The 19,318-nt window shown below is 46.3% G+C and overlaps 1 protein-coding gene across 2 annotated transcripts in view; it reads right to left on the bottom strand.

Annotated features, from left to right (window-relative positions):
- The window catches only part of ATM (ATM serine/threonine kinase), a 171,988-nt gene that overhangs the window by 28,155 nt on the left and 124,515 nt on the right, over window positions 1–19,318 (bottom strand). For both annotated transcript variants that reach the window (XM_077298431.1, XM_077298432.1), the window contains exons 53-59: window positions 14,305–14,443; window positions 14,126–14,208; window positions 7,553–7,693; window positions 4,654–4,770; window positions 3,934–4,083; window positions 2,650–2,815; window positions 2,442–2,528 (exon numbers count right to left, since the gene is read on the bottom strand). In XM_077298431.1, the coding sequence (XP_077154546.1) occupies window positions 2,442–2,528; window positions 2,650–2,815; window positions 3,934–4,083; window positions 4,654–4,770; window positions 7,553–7,693; window positions 14,126–14,208; window positions 14,305–14,443 (883 nt within the window). The remainder of the gene's footprint in view (window positions 1–2,441; window positions 2,529–2,649; window positions 2,816–3,933; window positions 4,084–4,653; window positions 4,771–7,552; window positions 7,694–14,125; window positions 14,209–14,304; window positions 14,444–19,318) is intronic.

The raw sequence follows: 19,318 nt of genomic DNA, 5'->3' as shown, positions 1-19,318 counted from the left end.
AGTCTCCTGATCGTGATGAAATTCCTGATCTAGGGACGTATCAGAATCGTCCTCTGAAACAGGTTCTCTACTAGCCCCGATGGAAGGGGAGCGAGAAATGGAGCTCTCAAAACCCGAAAACCGTTGATGGTCTTGGGATATGGCATGAGTCCTTTTCCTGGAAGAGTGAGAACTCCTTGGCAAGGTACAACCCCTGGAGTACAAGGGGTTCTGACCATTGGAAGCGTCGTCTGTATTAGTGCCCTGGTTAGAGGAAGGGTCTCGGAACGAGTCTAACGCTTTTGCCAGGGATGCCATAGACCAGGAAAGGGAGGTAGCCCACTCAGGGGGGCTAGGCACACTGGGTTCAGTATCAGCAACAGGTGGTTCCTGAGCAGTCACCGGTTCACAAGCTGTGCAAAATGCAGTATTGTGACCCCAGGGTAATGATACCTTACAAGAGATTCATGCAGCGAAAAATACAGTGTGGGTTTTCCCAGACTTTTTGTGAGGCTTTGGTTGAGACATAGTAAAGCCTGGAGGAAAGCGCTTACTAGCAGGGGAAGGGTTAAGCTATGTGTCTGCAGCTTACCCACGTCCTGTGTCTTGAGTCCCCAGGGCAGGGCTGCAGTGTAGGCAGAGAAAAACGCTAGTCCTGAGGGCTGTGATAGGAAACGCTGGAGCAGTGCTGCAGCATCAGGGCTGTGAGTGTCCCAAGATGGCCGCCGAGACCAGGAAGTGGGAGCTCATAACAGGGAACGAGAAATGCCAGAAAAAAGTGGGTGGGGCTAACTGCCGGTGGGCGTAGCCAAAACTCCGGCCTGTATTGAGGGAAATTTTTTTTTTCTTTCTTCTGCGGTTGCCTGCAGCGCCGCGACCGCTATTAGCGCCATCATTAGCTGCACTCCTTCGTGGGGTTGCCGCACTACGGACCACCCACGGACACAGGCTTAAGGTGCGGACCTCCCATACCCCATGGACCAGGACCCCCCTAGCGCCTCGGCCCCCGCAGTGTACTCACGGTAGATGCGGTGGGCCGGTGCTCAATCCACCGTCACCATAGTCAGGGAGGGGGTGGAGAGCTTCTGCCGCCATGCGTCATCCGCTATATCAGTGGTGATGCAGAGGGGGGCTGCACGGACGCCATATATATCATGTCAGGCTATGCACCTGGCTCCAGGAGAGGTAGATGGAGGGCTACTCCATGTGGTTGCCTGCTATGGAGGGGGGAGATAGGAACGCGAAGGAACCGTCGCCCGTAATATGAGCTCAGAACTGGCATCCAACGTTGCAGGAAAGGATACGGGAGGAACGCTCCACGTACTTGCCTGTTGATGGTTCGGGGGAGATTGGAACCTAGAAAGGAACCGTCGCCCCCATTCGCTCCGTTAAGGAAAAATAGAATAAAAAGTAAAAAGATAGAATAAAAACGGTGGGGTCTGAAAGCAGACCCAAGTGCCTCCTACAGACACTAAGCAAGAACTGGTTCACTGAGAGCCAGCAGGAGGGTGTATACTGCAGGGGAGGAGCTATTCTTTCTGTGTTTACTTAGTGTCCTCCTAGTGGCAGCAGCGTAACACCCACGGTCCTGTGTCCCCCAATGAGGCGTAGGAGAAAACCCCTTCGGCTGGAAGGAATGGGGAGAGCAGAGAAAAGGTTTGTTTACAGTAGCCAACCGGCGGCAAAATGACCGAAGATCAGCTACTTGGTTGCTGATCGGCAGTCATTTTAATATCCTGTTTATACAGGCAGACAGTGCTTCAGATGCACACCGAGTAACCTGTAATATTTCATTCAGTGCGAATAGGCTGACATTCATCCCGGAAGTGCAGGTCCTGTTTACACAGGATGACGTGTTGCCGAGATGGACCTTTTGTGCAGTAGAAATGATGATTCCACCTGATGCATAAGCAAGAAAAAAGCATTATCTAGGAGCGCTGTTCACAATAACCATGCAGTGTAAATGGACCTTAAGCCACTGCCAGACTTATTTAGCAGCGTCTTTTCTTCCTTCAGAACAAAAGTATCTAGCGATTAAATTCAACATGCCCAATACTTATCGCCCCTGACAAAATTTGTTGGAATTCCCATTGGCTGTCTTTTACCTAATGAATGTGTATGGGGGTCTTGTGGCACATTGACAAATCTACAGGATAAACATAAATAAATGTTATTCCATTGCTCCACATAGGACGTTCTCTACAACTGTACATACTGAATAACATGTCACTTCAAACATCGTCACCCACATTTTTCATCAATGGAATAGAATCCTGTTCATTGAAAATAACCATTCCCATGCCCCCTATGGCTCTTAAATGAGGGTCCCAAGCAGGAACATCAGAGTACGTGGACAGGGGTTGTCCTTAGAAGACCTCTATATACATGTGTATAAGAATAGAATAAAGCCATGAATTGTGCACATAGGACATCCAAAGAAAGAAGCATGGAAAATGACTAACCCAAATCAATGTGAACAAGCTCGGCTGTCTCCTCGTCTATGAGAATGTTCTGCACATGTCGGTCTCCAAGTCCAACAATATAGCCAACTGAAATAAAAAAAATAACTAACATGTATTCATAGCAAGTACTAGGCCATGACTCCGGTGATATGACAACAGTGACCCCTAATAACGCTCCCCGCTGTAATGCATAATGGGAACACCTTACCTATGGAGGATGTAGCTACACTTCGTGTGTAAGCCAACCGCTTCTCAAACCAAATAGCCGGATCTAAAAACTTCTCCATACAGAAATAACGGAAGACGGGTCGGAAATGCTCTGAGATGTCAAGAAATACTTGATACTTATCTTCAAATCGTGCTCGCTGCACATCCTATCAAAAGGAAAGATTACATTTTATAATATTTTTATAAACTGTATCGAAATTTCAATGGACTCAGGAAGAGGGTAGGAAAGGTCCAATCGCTGGATATTCTAAAGGTAAGAAATGTCCAAGAAGGATGGGAGATTTTGCTAAATGAAATTCTCACTGCACAATCGGTAACAATCCCAAAAAGAAGGAAAAATTTGAAGCATTTAAAGAGACCAGGAAGGATGGACACAGAACTTAATAACTTGTTAAAAAGGAAAAAAGCATATGAAAAGAAGAATATATATAAGGCTCACGCAGAGAGCATAGACTGATCCAGAGAGTATGGAGAGTGGTGACATGACTGCGAAGTGGAGCAGAACAGCGCTTGATGCTGAGAAAATAGCAGTAGGTGAGTACAGTATATTTACACACACAGATTAAAAAAAATCTTAATGGGAGGGCTTCTTTAAAGCTACAGAACTAAAACTTGAGGCTGCACCACTGTGAGAGTCTGGTAGTAATATGTCCCTTTTGTTTTCTGTCCTGGATAGAGTCCTTGTATGGATTGAAAACTACCTCCCTCATTAATATCTATGCCTTAACAGACTTGAACAATGGTTATGTGTGTACATGTCAGTGTATTGATTGATGTGAATGGTGCTTTGGACCGGCAAGGAGTGTCAGTACCACTGCACCTGGCCAATCGGAAGACACGTTTATCAGAAACGTTCAGTAATGCAGCCTCACAGTTTTAACCTGTCAGAGCAGGCAATCATTTCTCATCATAGGTATATGACCAATATGTTATGATGATAGTAGGAGATGTGCAGCTTTCCTTCGCTGCTGTCCATATCCCACAAAGGATAACGGAGAGTCAATAAGATAAAAACATCTGTTTATTCTATGGTGTGCATCTACGTGTTTTGAGGTACACCAACCTCGTGCTCAGGAAACAACCACACTCTTCAAAACGTTATGATGATGTAGATGAGCGGATGATGTCACTTAGGGCGACTTACAAAGTCAGGGAATCTCAAAACTCCGTGTTCTTTAGTGTCCACTGCTAAATATAATTCTTCTAATCTAAGAAAAATAATTTATTTACAGAATAAATATATGTAGAATTGATGAGAACTAACCATCAGCTTCCTCTGACACTGCAGACTGCTGTAATCACCAGGACGGTAACGTTTGTGAGCACCATCGTCGGCATTCACCAAATATTCACCAATGGGCACTGTGCCGAAGCACCATTCCAGTACACCGCTCCTCTGGGATAATGGGACCACCTAACAATCGAAACGTGATGGTTACGATTTAACAATAGAAGCTGAATAAAAAGTGAACCTCTTCCACAGCGGTGACCAGAGACTTTTTAGATTTTATCCACCAGGACGAAGATAGAGTTGAGTCCATGACACCAGCACACCTCACCAAGAGGATGGAGCTCTAACTTATGCTATATTCAGCTCTGACAACACAAGTTCCCTAGGGAAACCATCAACCCAAACCCACTGGTACGTTGCGATGACTTTCAGAGTACAACTACATGTAGACATCAGCACAAGATATGTGTACGGAGCTGATGACATCACTAATGTGGTGTGTGATGTCATCAGATACGCGCCAGAAAAAAAGGCTCATGGGAGCAAAGAAGAGTATTTAATTTTCATATTTTAGCTCCTGCCAGTTCTTACTGGACCCCATTGGGAGCCCACGAACAATGTGTAGTAAGAAGTCTGGACATTTACTATGAACGCTGGTAATGATGCTATCAGTTATGGCTATTGCTGGTGCCAAGCGGTGCAACCACTTATTAAATCGAATTTCTGCTTATAATCTCTTTGTTTGTGATTTACCTTGTATCTGCGGATGGACAGCTTCCTCTTCCGCGTCTCACTATCCCTCTGTAACAGTGTATTACACATCTGGAAGACCTGCTGCATCACGGCGTCTTGTCTCAGGTCATCCCGGCCCTGGCATTGAAGGTAGAAGAAATGTTCATTACATTCCCAGAGTATTAGAAGGATGATGGACGTACTTATTTCTTAAGAATATTCGTGAAAAATTCTCCCCTACGTTATGCTTACATGCTTCTGTCAGTCATAGTCTCATTTTAATGTTTGTATTGAGGAACGGAAAAAAAAAATACTCAGCCAAGGACAGGAAAGAGTTTGCCATGTAAATCTCACCGATTCTCAGCTCTCTCAGGTCTTGTAAAAATAGGAAAATCTTCTGCAGAGTCACTGCCACTTACAGATGTGATCACATACAGTATCACTGCTGAAGTAATCAGTTCTATATTAAAAGCTAAGAAAAACTAAGCAAAAAAAAAAATCCATTTTAAAATAGACTTTTAGTGTTTGTGGGCAATGTTCTTTTGCCACCAAAGAGAAATGGAGAGAAATGTACTTTAAATGAGAAGTACAGTGGGAAAAAAAAAGTATTTAGTCAGCCACTAGTGATGAAATAGTGACAGCAATATGGATCTGGACTGATAAATTACTTATTTAGTGAGGATGAACGGTGATAAATGTATGATCACGGAATCCGACCGCTGAAACATCGATCACGGGTAAATGGAAGATGGTGAGCATGTGAGAATGGAGCAATCCTTCCACATACTCACTAACACTCCATACAGAGTACCATACTTTAGGCCCCCAGTCCTGGGGTCAGTGGTGGTCTCAGCAGCTGGACCCCCGAGAATCATATTCTTATCATCTCTCCTGTGTGTAGATGATAAATATTGATTATTGGACGACTGATTTACCTAAAGTCTTCATCTGCAAAAAAAGTTTATAAATGTGAGCCCCATTGTTGTATGGTACAGGTCAGGAATACAGGGAGGAAATCTTCTTTATAGGATGGATGTCTCCACTTTAGCATATTGGTTGCTCTAGTTCAAGACATGACACAGTAGCGGACCAGTGATTGGTGCAGCGTTGATCTACTATAATGCAGCCTAGGATGTGGTGGTAGAAATCTTATCTGTACGTTTACTGTAGAGGAAAATTAAGTGTTTTTTTTTCTGCACTGTTGGTGGAGTCCTATAAGAAGGATCCAGGACACACAAGAGTTGAAGCAATGGTGTTTTATTATCGATGCCTTTTGAAGTTATCAAACTTTAAAACGCATAGATAAAAAAAACACATTGCTTCAACCCTTGTGTGTCCTGGACTCTTCCTGTAGGAGTCCACCAACAGCGGAGAATAAACACTTAATTTTCCTCTACAGTATTGATTTTTCCTAAACATACAGATAAGATCTCTACCACCACACCCCTGGGCTGCATTATAGTAGATCAACGCTGCACCAATCACTGGTCCGCTACTGTCTCATGTCTTGAACTACAGCAACCGATAAGTCTGGTTTTGCTTCCCGTGGTTCTGCAACAGCTGATTTACCAAAGCTTATGCATGACAGAGTGGCAAACACTGCTTCTGATCGGTGGTACAATCATTACAGCCGCGGGTCCCTCGCTTTCAAATGAGAACATTAGCTCGCAGCTATGATCGGAGATAAAAAGTTTACCTCTGGTCACTGGAGTCGGCTGATTGGACTACTCCCATCAGCCTACGCCTGCTGCAGCTATTAGCAGCGAGAGAAGGTGCGACTAATGGAAGTATTCATCGCTGGCACCTGCGTTCTAAATAAATTTAAAAAACGGTGTGGGTTCCCCTGTATTTTTGATAACCAGACAGGTAAAACTGACAGGTGGGGGCTGCAACCCAGCGTTAGCAAGGCTGGTTATCAAGAATAACACATGGTGTGGATTCCCCCTATCATTTTTGACAACCAGTCCAGCTAAAGCTGACAGATGGGGGCTGGTATTCTAAGGCTGGTAAGGGACCATGGACATTGACCCCACCCACTGTAAAAATAGCAGCTCACAGCCGCCCAGAACAGGCACATCTATTAGATACGCCAATTCTGGCGCTTTGCCCGGCTCTTCCCACTTGCCCTTTGGCGGTGGAAAGTGGGGTTCTTATTTGTTGGGTTGATGTCACTTTTGTACTGTCCACGGCTTAGTAATGGAGTAGAGGTGTCTACAAGATGCCTGAGAGAATCTTATAAATGTGCTCCTGCTGTTCTGTGTAATTGCTGTGTCTGACCATGCTGTAACATGGTGTGATCATACTACATCTCCTAGCAAACATTTTTATTAACACATCACCAATTATGGAACATATTATTATTACAAGATATATTGATTAAAATGTACTTTGTTCTTGGGAAAAATGAACTTTGTTCTTGGGAAAAAAAATTTAAATGGGAGGAACTGAAAGCATTGATAACTACACCATATACACTTTTACGGAGGGCCAAAAAATTGTCAAGAGACCCCAATCCAATATATATATATTTTTTTTTTTATTCATTTCCAATCCAATATTTTTTCTTGTATGAAAACTACATTTAAGCAGCCACACAAAGGCAAGTATGTTTGTGTCCAAATAGTTGGGGGCTACACAGAAGTACATAGCGAGCTGTATGTGGCCCTCGGTCTAAGTTATCTACTCGGAAAGAACCCAGTAATAAAGAGTGCTGAAAACTTTGCACATTTCTGATTCCATTGTGCAAATTAGCTCCCAATGCTCATACATATCCTGTAAGAGATTATCGTGACAAATCCTAAACCGTGATCAATCCACAGTATATTAATTCAGTAGAAATTAATGCTCTGTGATCACACAGGGCTTCAGTCTGCTCATAAAATGCTGTGAGCTCGGAGCTCAGATCCTTCGCAGTCAGTACCTTCACAAGCTGTCGTCTTTCCTCCCCATCTGAACCCACACAGTCAATTATTTTTGGAAGATTCAGACCCCCGGCCAAGCGGAACTCCGGTTTGAAAGATGTAATTGTCACCAAGTTTTCATACTTCCCGCTAGGATCAACCTGAATATGGGAAAAGAGAGAATCTCAGGAAACTTCCACCAGTGATTTTACCAATTCATAATAGTGGTAGACGGAAGACATCCATGAAATCTCATCTGCATTGTCTACAAGCAAATGTGATGATGTGTTACACTATACTTCATGTGTGATATTTCAGCAGAGGCATTATTAATAGAAATGGAGACAGTCTTTGTATAGGGCCACAGGGTCCTGCTGTTATGGGGTAAGACAGACCACTGCATGGATTAGGCCGAGAGATGGATGCTTTATAGTGATGAGCAAATGTGCTCGGATAACGTCTTATCCAAGAATCTGGGTGTACTTGTATGTTATGTTCTAGTACCCGCCGCTGCATGATTTGAAGCTGTTAGACAACCTCAGCACGTGGGGACTCCCCAGTGGAGTAACTACAAAGTTATGGGCCCCGATGCGAACTTTCAAATGGGCCCTCCCCCCCCACGCCAAAATATTTTCCTCCCAAATTCAAATTTTCCCTATTCATTTCGCACACCATAGCTTTATTGCAAAGTTGCATAGTGTGACCTCAGTTGAATAACTATCCGGTGCCCCATCCTGGGATATATTTGTCCCCTGTACTACCATTGTTATGTAATGTATAAAAGAAAATAAACCATTATACTCATCAGGGGCTAACATAGAAGTCATGGGGATCCATATAAGAAGTATAATGCACCCCCATAGTCCTCCTTATAGTATAATACACTCCCCATAGACCTCCTTATAGTATAATACACTCCCCATAGTCCTCTATATAGTATTGTACACTCCTCAGTCCTCCATATAGTATAATACACTCCTCATACTCCTCCATATATTAAAATACACTCCTCATAGTGCTCCATATAGCATAATACACTCCTCATAGTGCTCCATATACACTTCTCAGTCCTCCATATAGTATAATACACTCCTCAGTCCTCCATATAGTATAATACATTGCTCATAGTGCTCCATATAGTATAATGCACCCCTCATAGTCCTCCATACAGTATAATACACTCCTCAGTCCTCCATTTTGTATTATACACTCCACATAGTCCTCCATATATTAAAATACACTGCTCAGTCCTCCATATAGTATAATACACTCCTCATAGTGCTCCATATAGTATAATGCACCGCCATCCTCATCCATGTCGCACAATTCACTTCCCACAGTATAATACACCCAAAAGTTCTTCATATAGTATAATATATTCCCCATAGTCCTCGATTCCGTATAATGCAGCCCACACATAGTATAATGCAGCCACCCCAGAGTATAATGCAGTCACCCCACAGAGTATAATGCAGCCACCCCACAGAGTATACTGCAGCCCTGTCATACAATTCAATGTAACCCCCATAGAATATAATGCAGCCCCCCTCATAGTATAATGCAGCCCCTCCATACAGGGGCAGTGAGAAAGACACGAGCAAATGGTGACGAGGGGGCAGGGGAGAGGGCACAAGGGGGCTAGGGGAGACAGGCACAAGGGTAACATAGGCGGGCTAGGGAGCAAGGAAGACAGGCACAAGGGGACACATGGGGGCTAGGAGGCAGGGGAGAAGGTTACAAGGGGACTAGTGGGCAAGGGAGACTGACACAAGGGGACTCACGGGGAGTAGTGGGCAAGGGAGACTGACACAAGGGGACTAGTGGGCAATGGAGACTGACACAAGGGGACACACGGGGACAAGGGACAAGCACAAGGGGACAAGGGAGACAGGCACAAGGGGACACACCGGGACTAGTGGTCAAGAGAGACTGACACAAGGGGACAAGGGATACAAGCACAAGGGGACACACAGGGACAAGTGGGAAAGGGAGACTGACACACAGGGACTAGTGGGCAAGGGAGACAGACACAAGCACAAGGGGACAAAGGAGACTGACACAAGCACAAGGGGACAAAGGAGACAGGCACATGGGGACACACAGAGACTAATGGGCAAGGGAGACTGGCACACGGGGACAAGGGACACAAGCATAAGGGGACAAGGGAGACAGGCTCAAGGGGACACACGGGCCCCTGACCTGCCAGAGCCGCTTGCAATGGCGACCGCTGCGACTGTGGTAGTTACGCCCCTGCCTCACACACACACACTACAGATATCACCCACACACATACTACAGATATCACCCACACACATACTACAGATATCACACACACACTACAGATATCACACACACACACACACACTACAGATATCACACACACACACACACACATACTACAGATATCACACACACACACACACACACACACACACACACACACACACTACAGATATCACACACACACACACACACACACACACACACACACACACTACAGATATCAGACACACACACCAGATACCAGCTCATAATACACAACTCACAATCTCCTCTCTGGTACAGGGGTGTCTTATGTAAACCTGCAGCTCCTCAGCTTCCCCTGACTAAAGCGGCTCTGTCCCGCACCTCCCCCTGCTCTCGCCTTCTGTCCCGGGGCTGCAGAGCAGGAGAAGCGGTCTCACCGTGATGACTGGAGCTGCTTCCTGTCTCTCACGTGCCCCGGCTGCCTCCTCCCCCTAGATACGCCTCGGACTGTTGCTGTGCGGGAGGAATCTCCTGCACTGCAACATGGTGTTGGGTGCCTCTGACCTGCCGAGCCCCTGACCCGCCGGGCCCGGTCGCCGCAGCGACCGCGGTAGTTACGCCCCTGGGACTCCCTAACAAACAGCAATCCCCACACGTGTCCAGGCTGTCTACAATAATATACGAGCCTCCCCGATGCTCAGATAACACCCGAGCGTGCTCGGCTAAGACGTTATCCGAGCACGCTCGCTCATCACTAAAAAAAAAAGAAAACATTACCAAGAATTAAGAAAATACACTTAGCATAAACATTTTATTTAAATACTAGGTAATTTTCTGCTGACACATTCTCTTTAATGTTTTTTTATGAAAAAGTAATAGCCAACTTGCATTAAGTGTTTGAATTTCAGCACCCGATAAGGAAATAGCAGTAATGTCAACTTTGTTTCTGGGTAACCCCCATGTTGCTATTGCACCCTAATCTGTGTTGAATCTTGATCTTTTTACAATGTGATAATCACAATGAATAGTATATAAAAATACATAAATATCCAAAGTCTATCATACATCTTTTCCTCCAAGGCCACAGATACATACGGTACTGTTCAAAATAATAGCAGTGTGTTCAAAAACAAGGGTTAATTACAAAATATTCTGGTTTTTATTTACATGCATTCAGAACACTGCACACTGTTTTCTAATTCAAAACATGAAGAGAAATGAATATAATTTTTAACTACTTTACAAAAAAAACAACAACATTGGGCATTCTAAAAAAAATTGCAGTGTCTGCATTTGTCTTTACAAACTCACAATATGTACTTTATTGTGGTGGATTTATCATTCCTGTGAATCACTAACCCAATATTTTAGTTGTTACCCACAGTTTTTTAGAACTGCTTTTTAGAAACTATGTTGCATAGAGTCAACCAACTTCTGGCTCCTGTTATTCCAGCCCAGGATGCTTGGACTACGTCCCACACTTTTTGGGCATTTGTTGGCTTTATTTCAGAAAAGGCATTTTTGATGTCACCCCACAAGTGTCCTATCGGATTACGGTCCGGGGTTTGGGCTGGCCACTCCATAAGCTCAATTTTGTTGGACACAAACCAAGCTTTTGCTCATTTACTTGTGTGTTTAGGGTCGTGGTCTTGTTGAAACCCCCATTTCAAGGGCATATCCTCTTCAGCGTAAGGTAACATAACCTCTTCAAGTATTCTAATATAAGCAAACTGGTCCATGATCCCTAGTATGTGTATAAATAGGTCCGACACCATAGTAAGAGAAACCTGCCCATATCATGATGCTTGCACCACCATGCTTCACTGTCTCAGAGGGTACTGTGGATTGAATGCAGTGTTTGGGGGTCGTCTGATGAACTGTCTTGGACCCAAAAAGAACAATTTTACTTTCATTAGTTCATAAAATGTTTCTCCATTTCGCTTTAGGCGAGTTGATATGTTCTTTGGCAAATTGTATCCGCTTTAGGTCTTTTTTTTAAACAGTGGGACTTTGCGGGGACTTCTTGCTAAGAGGTTAGCGTCACACAGGCGTCTTCTGTCACAGTCTTCACAGGTAACTTGAGACTGTCTGTGATAATCCGGGAGCTGATCATTGGCTGAACCTTTGGCATTCTGGCTATTCTTCCATCCATTAGAATGGTAGTCTCCAGATTTCTTCCACGTCTCTCTGGTTTGGCTTTCCATTACAAAGCATTGGAGATCATTTTAGCTGTACATCCGATCATTATCTGCACTTCTTTGTAAGGGTACTGTCACACTCTGCAACTTTCCAACGATCACGACCTGCGATACGACCTGGCCGTGATCGTTGGAAAGTCGTTGTGTGGTCGCTGGAGAGCTGTCCCACAGACAGCTCTCCAGCGACCAACGATGCCGAAGGCCCCGGGTAACCAGGGTAAACATCGGGTTACTAAGCGCAGGACCGCGCTTAGTAACCCGATGTTTACCCTGGTTACCAGCGTAAAAGTTAAAAAAAACCCCCGTACATACTCACATTCCGGTGTCCTTCAGGTCCCTTGCTGTCTGCTTCCCGCTCTGACTGAGTGCCGCCGTAAACTGAAAGCAGATCACAGCGGTGACGTCACCGCTGTGCTCTGCTTACTTTCCGGCCGGCAGTCAGTCAGAGCGGGAAGCAGACGGCAAGGGACCTGAAGGACACCGGAATGTGAGTATGTACGGTTTTTTTTTTTTTACTTTTACGCTGGTAACCAGGGTAAACATCGGGTTACTAAGCACGGCCCTGCGCTTAGTAACCCGATGTTTATCCTGGTTACAAGCAAACGCATCGCTGGATCGCTGTCACACAACGATCCAGCGATGACAGCGGGAGATCCAGCGACGAAAGAAAGTTCCGAACGATCTGCTACGACGTACGATTCTCAGCAGGGTCCCTGATCGCTGCTGCGTGTCAGACACAGCGATATCGTATGGATATCGCTGGAACGTCACGGATCGTACCGTCGTAGCGACCAAAGTGCCACTGTGTGACAGTACTTTAAGTTTTACTCTCTCTAATCAACTTTTTAATCAACGCACTCTGTTCTTCTCAACAATGTCTCGAACTACCTATATATCTCAGGCTTTCAAGGAGAAATGCATGGACAACATGTCTTGGCTTCACCTCTAAATAAGGGCCACCTGACTTGCACCTGTTTCTTCACAGACGGACTGACCTTACTAATTGACCTCCACACTGTTATTATATTGAACCTGCAGATCATGAATGCGGAGTCTGGTGGTTTTCTTAGAATCTACTGCACCAAATGGTAAATTGTTTGACGTGGTAATATAATTTGTACCAAGAACAGTGATTAATCTGGTTAGTAATATTGTAGTGATATTATTTTGAACACTACTTTATCGGCCACCACAATACATTTGGGCCACTGTTGAGCAAATACTGTGGGCAAATTGGGAGATTATTTTTATGGAGATAGCCAATAACTGCACATGCACAGTTGACATTATACACACTGATGATTACTTGCACATGCTCACTTGACATTATACACTGTGCTGTTTACCTGCACATGCTTAGTTGACATTATACGATCTGCAGATTACCAGAACATGATCAGTTGACATCATACACACTGATGATTCCCTGCACATGCTTAGTTGACATTATACACTCTGCTGATTACCTGCACATGCTCAGTTGACATTGACATTATACACTCTGCCGTTTACCTGCACATGCTCGGTTGACATTATACGATCTGCTGATTACCAGCACATGATCAGTTGACATTATACACATTGATGATTACCTGCACATGCTCAGTTGACATTATACACACTGATTATTACCAGCACATGCTCAGTTGACATTATACACACTGATTATTACCAGCACATGCTCAGTTGACATTATACATGCTGCTGATTACCTGCACATGCTCAGTTGACATTATAGACGCTGCTGATTACCTGCACATGCTCAGTTGACATTATACACGCTGCTGATTACCTGCACATGCTCAGTTGACATTATACGATCTGCTGATTACCAGCACATGCTCAGTTGACATTATACACACTGATGATTGCCTGCACATGCTCAGTTGACTTTATACCCTCTGCTGATTACCTACACATGCTCATTATACACTGTTTTAGATGGCCTAAAACTTCTGTGAAAAACACAGAATTTTGCTGTCTTAACAAAGTGAACGATATTTCTGAAATCTCATGCTCACGTGTTCCTCTGGCTACGTCTGCACCCACATAGACTGTAATGGAGAGTGAGCAGGCATGCAAGGACCTTTTGCTTCTGGGAATAACGACTGGAAATAAATGATCGATTCCGATCATGAGGTCTTGTACCTTGAGTTCTTCGGTAGGAATAACAACATCCTGCAGGTTCTTCAGTTTAGTGATGGGCTGATTTGATGGGATGGGTATTCCTTCTATGGTTAAGAAGACATGGATATTATTAATTGATGTAAATGTCTAACTAGAGTGTTTTCTAGAGTCCGGTTACGAGCAGTGTGCGCTGTACTTACTGCGCTGATTTTTCCACTGTTTGGCATCCAAGTTTGCTAATATTATGTATGCATCACAAAGCCGCTCGACATCTACTACCATGTGAGGCCTGTGTTTCTTTATGGTGTTCACAATATTGCATGCAGCTTCCATACGATCCTACATGGAATACACAAAACAAACACAATCTAGTCCAATGCGGACAATAATCAGAATTTTATAATAACATGCATGTAGTACATGGCTACCACGTCAGCAGTGCCTCACACCTCTCAATGCTCAATTAAGAGGAGACAGATAAAATCTTTAACCCTTATTGACCAAATGATGTAAATTTACATCATATGGCCACAAAGTGTGTGGTATGGAGCGGCTTCAGGAGCTGAGCCCACACCATACAAACCATCATCTGCCTTTAGGAGCAGCAGCCAGAGCTAGCTCCGATCTATGCTGCATACCAATTTAAATTCTGCTGACAATCACTGACAGCACCATTAAATGGCTTTCATCATCCTCCCTTCACCTCCCTCCCCAAAGAAATGGTTGCTTGCCAGAAGCTGTTGGGACATGGAAAAAGTTGTAGTTTTGCAGGAAGATAACGTTTTGGAACAGCTGAAGAACTGCAGATTGGAGACCACGGCTGTAAATGATTAAAGGGAATCTGTCACTCCACCCGGGACGTATATGACCTATTAATATGGGCATACAGATAATAGAAATGTTACACTAGTCCTACCTGTATGCCTCATATTAATGGTCTTTTTGTGGATAAATCTTTATTTTTCTTTATTTTTTTTAATATAGCGCTAACATATTCCGGAGCGCTTTACAGTTTGCACACATAAATGTTATGTTCTGTTTTTATGATAATGACTTCTCTGAAATCTCTGCCCCCTGTCCTCATTATAACACTACCCCGGCCCATGCATGTCAGTTATGGCCCCGCTATCCTGTGCCATGTCCTCCCTCCATAATACGTACCTCTTCCTCCCTTCTGTGGGCACTGCATTCAGGGATTTTCTGTGCAGGTGAGTCACTGTGACCTCTGATATGTGCACCAATAATATGTGCTCCCCACTTCCTCCCTGCATAGTCGTTGCTAGGAACCATGTGTACATAGTGATGACTATGCAGGGAAGAAGTGGGGAGAGCACCTTATCGGCGCGCACACTGGAGGTCACTGGAGCGGAAGTCGCCGGCGCCTGCGCAGAACATCCTTGAGTGTAGTTCCCACAGAAGGGAGGAACAGGTATGTATTTCTGAGGGTGTGCAGGGCGCAGGATACTGGGGCCATAACTGACATGCATGGGCAGGGGTAGTATTGTAATGAGGACAGGAGGCAGGGATTTCTTCCAGGCACTGCACGCCCTGGAGCCTGCAAGAAATCATTAGCATAAAGACAGAACATAACATTTCTATGTAACCCCTTCTCATGTACTGCACCATGGAATCAGTGGTACTGAATAAATAAAGAGGGATTTTGGTACTTACCGTAAAATCTCTTTCTTCGAGCCTTCATTGGGGGACACAGGACAACCATGGGTGTATGCTGCTGCTGCTAGGAGGCTGACACTATGCAAAAAAGGAAAAAGGCGTAGCTCCTCCCTGGCAGTATACACCCACCGACAGGCACCAAGCACGTCAGTTAGTGCAAAAAGCAGTAGGAGAAGCGACAGAACTCATAACAGTAAAAGTACCAACTCAACTAGGGTCTCCACGCCCCAAACACGGTACCAGAACAAACCAGTAGGGAGGGTGCTGTGTCCCCAAATGAAGGCTCCAAGAAAGAGATTTTACGGTAAGTACCAAAAATCCCTCTTTCTTTAACGCTTCATTGGGGGACACAGGACAACCATGGGATGTCCAAAAGCAGTCCCGGAAAAGGGTGGGTAGAAAGAAAAAGAGAAAAGGTCTCAGGTCGGCCGGTGTGCGACCGCCGCCTGCAGTACCTTCCTACCAAGACCTGCATCGGACGAGGCTTGGGTATGAACCCGATAGAACCTCGTAAACGTGTGCAAAGACAACCAGGTTGCGGCCTTGCAAACTTGTAAGGCGGAGGCCTGGTGGCGAACAGCCCAAGAAGCTCCGACAGCTCTGGTGGAGTGAGCTCGCACCCCCGGGGGGAGGACGTGCCTCATGAACACTGTACGATTCTGAAATTGCCGAGCGAATCCAGCGCGAAATGGTGGATTTAGACGCTTGAAAGCCCTTCCGACGACCTTCAGAAACGACAAGGAGAGAATCGGATTGACGGAAGGGAGCGGTTCTAGAAAGATAGACCTGAATGGCCCTGACCACGTCAAGCTTGTGAAGAGACTTCTCCAAAGGATGAGCCGGAGAAGGGCAAAATGATGGAAGGACAATGTCTTTGTTGATGTGGAAAGCCAAGACCACCTTGGGAAGGAATTCAGGAACCGGTCGAAGAACGACCTTATCCTGATGAAGAATCAGGAAAGGGGAACGACATGACAGGGCTGCCAACTCGGAGACCCTCCTGATGGATGTAATGGCAATGAGGAAGGGGACCTTCCAAGAGAGAAGGGAAAAGGGCACGTCATGAAGAGGCTCAAAGGGAGCAGCCTGAAGAGCGCCAAGGACCAGGTTAAGGTTCCAAGGGAGGAAGGAAAGGAGGGGCGATATGCGCAACTCCCTGTAGAAAAGTCCTACCCTGGTGAATGGAGGAAAGGTCACTCTGGAAGAGAATCGACAGAGCGGACACTTGTCCCTTGAGTGTGCTGAGGAATAAGCCCGAATCGAGACCAGACTGGAGGAAACCGAGAAGATCCGGAAGAGAAAAGGACATTGGAAAAACTTCATTGGTTTCACACCAGCGAAAGAACGCTTTTCAGTACCTATGGTAGATACAGGAAGAAGCCGGTTTTCTGGCTCTGATCATGGTCTGTATGACCTGGGAAGAGAGACCAGAGTTTTTCAAGACTGCGGCCTCAACGGCCATGCCATTAAACTCAGCGACTGAGAACTCTGGTGGTAGAGAGGTCCCTGCGAGAGGAGATCTGGCCGATCCGGGAGTCTCCAAGGAGTGTCCGCGAGCATGCTTACGAGCTCGGCGTACCATGGCCGCCTTGGCCAGTCCGGCGCTATCAGTATGACTGGAATCGCTTCCAACTTGATCTTCTTTACCACCCTTGGAATCAAGGGGAGGGGAGGGAACAGTTAGGGAAACTGAAACTGGGACCATGGAATTACCAGAGCGTCGTGGCCGACGGCAAGAGGATCCCAGGACCTGGCAACAAACTGAGGGACCTTGTGGTTCATCCGGGACGCCATAAGATCAACGTCTGGCGTACCCCAGCGGAGGCAAATTTGATTGAAGACTGCGGGGTGGAGAGACCACTCGCCCGCTGCTAGGCCCTGGCGACTGATAAAGTCGGCTGCCCAGTTTTCGACCCCGGGGATATGAACGGCTGATATGGCCGGAACATGGCGTTCCGCCCACCGAAGAATCTTTGCCACTTCTGCCATTACTTGGCCGCTGCGAGTCCCGCCCTGGTGGTTTAAGTACGCCACGGCCGTGGCGTTGTCTGACTGGATGCGGACGGGAAGATTCGACAGAAGAGACTGCCAGCGGATTAACGCAAGGAAGATTGCCCTGATCTCCAGAAGGTTGATGGGAAGGAGAGCTTCCTGGGTGGTCCAACGGCCCTGAGCCGTGTGTTGTCGGAAGACTGCTCCCCACCCGAGAAGGCTGGCATCGGTGGTGATGACCTGCCACTGAAGGGGAAGAAATGATCTTCCTCTCAGGAGAGAGGTGGACAACGTCCACCAGGTGAGGGACTGACAGACCTGGAGAGGAAGGTGGACGGGACGGTCCAGGGAGTCCAAGTACCTGTTCCAAGTGGATAGGAGGAATAGTTGGAGGGGGCGGGTGTGGAACTGGGCGAAAGGAACAGCCTCCATGGAGGCCACCATCTTTCCCAGGACTCCCATGCAGAAACGAAGTGACTGAGGGGCTGGGCGTTTGAGAAGGCGGACCGCCTTGAGGAGTACTGAGAACTTGTACTCTGGGAGGAAGACCCGAGCTAAGTTCGTGTCGAACACCATGCCCAGGAAGGACAGTCGTTGGGACGGAATCAGAGAGGACTTGGTCCGGTTGATAATCCAGCCGAGACGGATCAGGGTGTCCAGGGAGACCTGGAGACTGTGGGCACAGTCTAGACAAGAGGACCCTTGATCAACAGATCGTCCAGGTAGGGGATAACGAGGATCCCCCTGGAACGAAGGAGGGCCATGACCGCCGCCATGATTTTGGTGAAGACCCTGGGGGCAGACGCTAAACCGAAGGGGAGAGCCGTGAACTGGTAGTGATTGTCCCCGACAGCAAACCGAAGGAATCTCTGATGCCGTACGCAGATGGGGACATGAAGGTACGCATCTTGGATGTCGACCGAGCAGAGGAACTCCCCGGGTTCCATGGCGGCGATCACTGACCGCAGGGATTCCATTCTGAAGTGGCGAGGTCGGACGTGGCGGTTAAATGTTCGAGGAGCCTTTGGGTTAAAGAAGCGTTTTGGCTTGGACAGGGGGAGAGAGGTACTCTTGCCCCCAGTTGCGTCTGAGATAATTTGATCCAGACGAGCGCCAAAAAGCCTGGAACCTTGAAACGCCAAGTTGGTGAGAGACTTTTTGGAAGTAGCATCTGCATTCCATGCTTTGAGCCAAAGAATGCGACGCATAGCGACAATGTTGCTGCTTGCCCTGGCTGAACAGGCTGCTGCATCTAAGGAGGCAGTGAGAAGGTATTTCCCTGCGTGGTTAATCTGGTCGGCGAGGTCAGCCAGCTCGGTAGGGGAGGCCGAAGCCAAAAGGCCTCGGCAGAGAATCTTGGCCCAGGCAGATATGGCCTTAGCCACCCATGTGGAAGCAAAGCTGGGGCAGAGGGAAGCACCCATTGCCTCAAAAGCTGATTTGGCCAGCGCCTCAATTTGTCTGTCCGATGAGTCCTCAAGCGACGCGCCGTCCGGTAAGGAGAGAACAGTCTTGGAGGAAAGATGGGAGATCGGTGGATCGACCTTG

The sequence above is a fragment of the Ranitomeya variabilis genome, chromosome 3 (assembly GCF_051348905.1).
Source record: "Ranitomeya variabilis isolate aRanVar5 chromosome 3, aRanVar5.hap1, whole genome shotgun sequence".
NCBI classification, from domain to species: domain Eukaryota; kingdom Metazoa; phylum Chordata; class Amphibia; order Anura; family Dendrobatidae; genus Ranitomeya; species Ranitomeya variabilis.
This window is presented reverse-complemented; position numbering and strand designations above follow the sequence as displayed.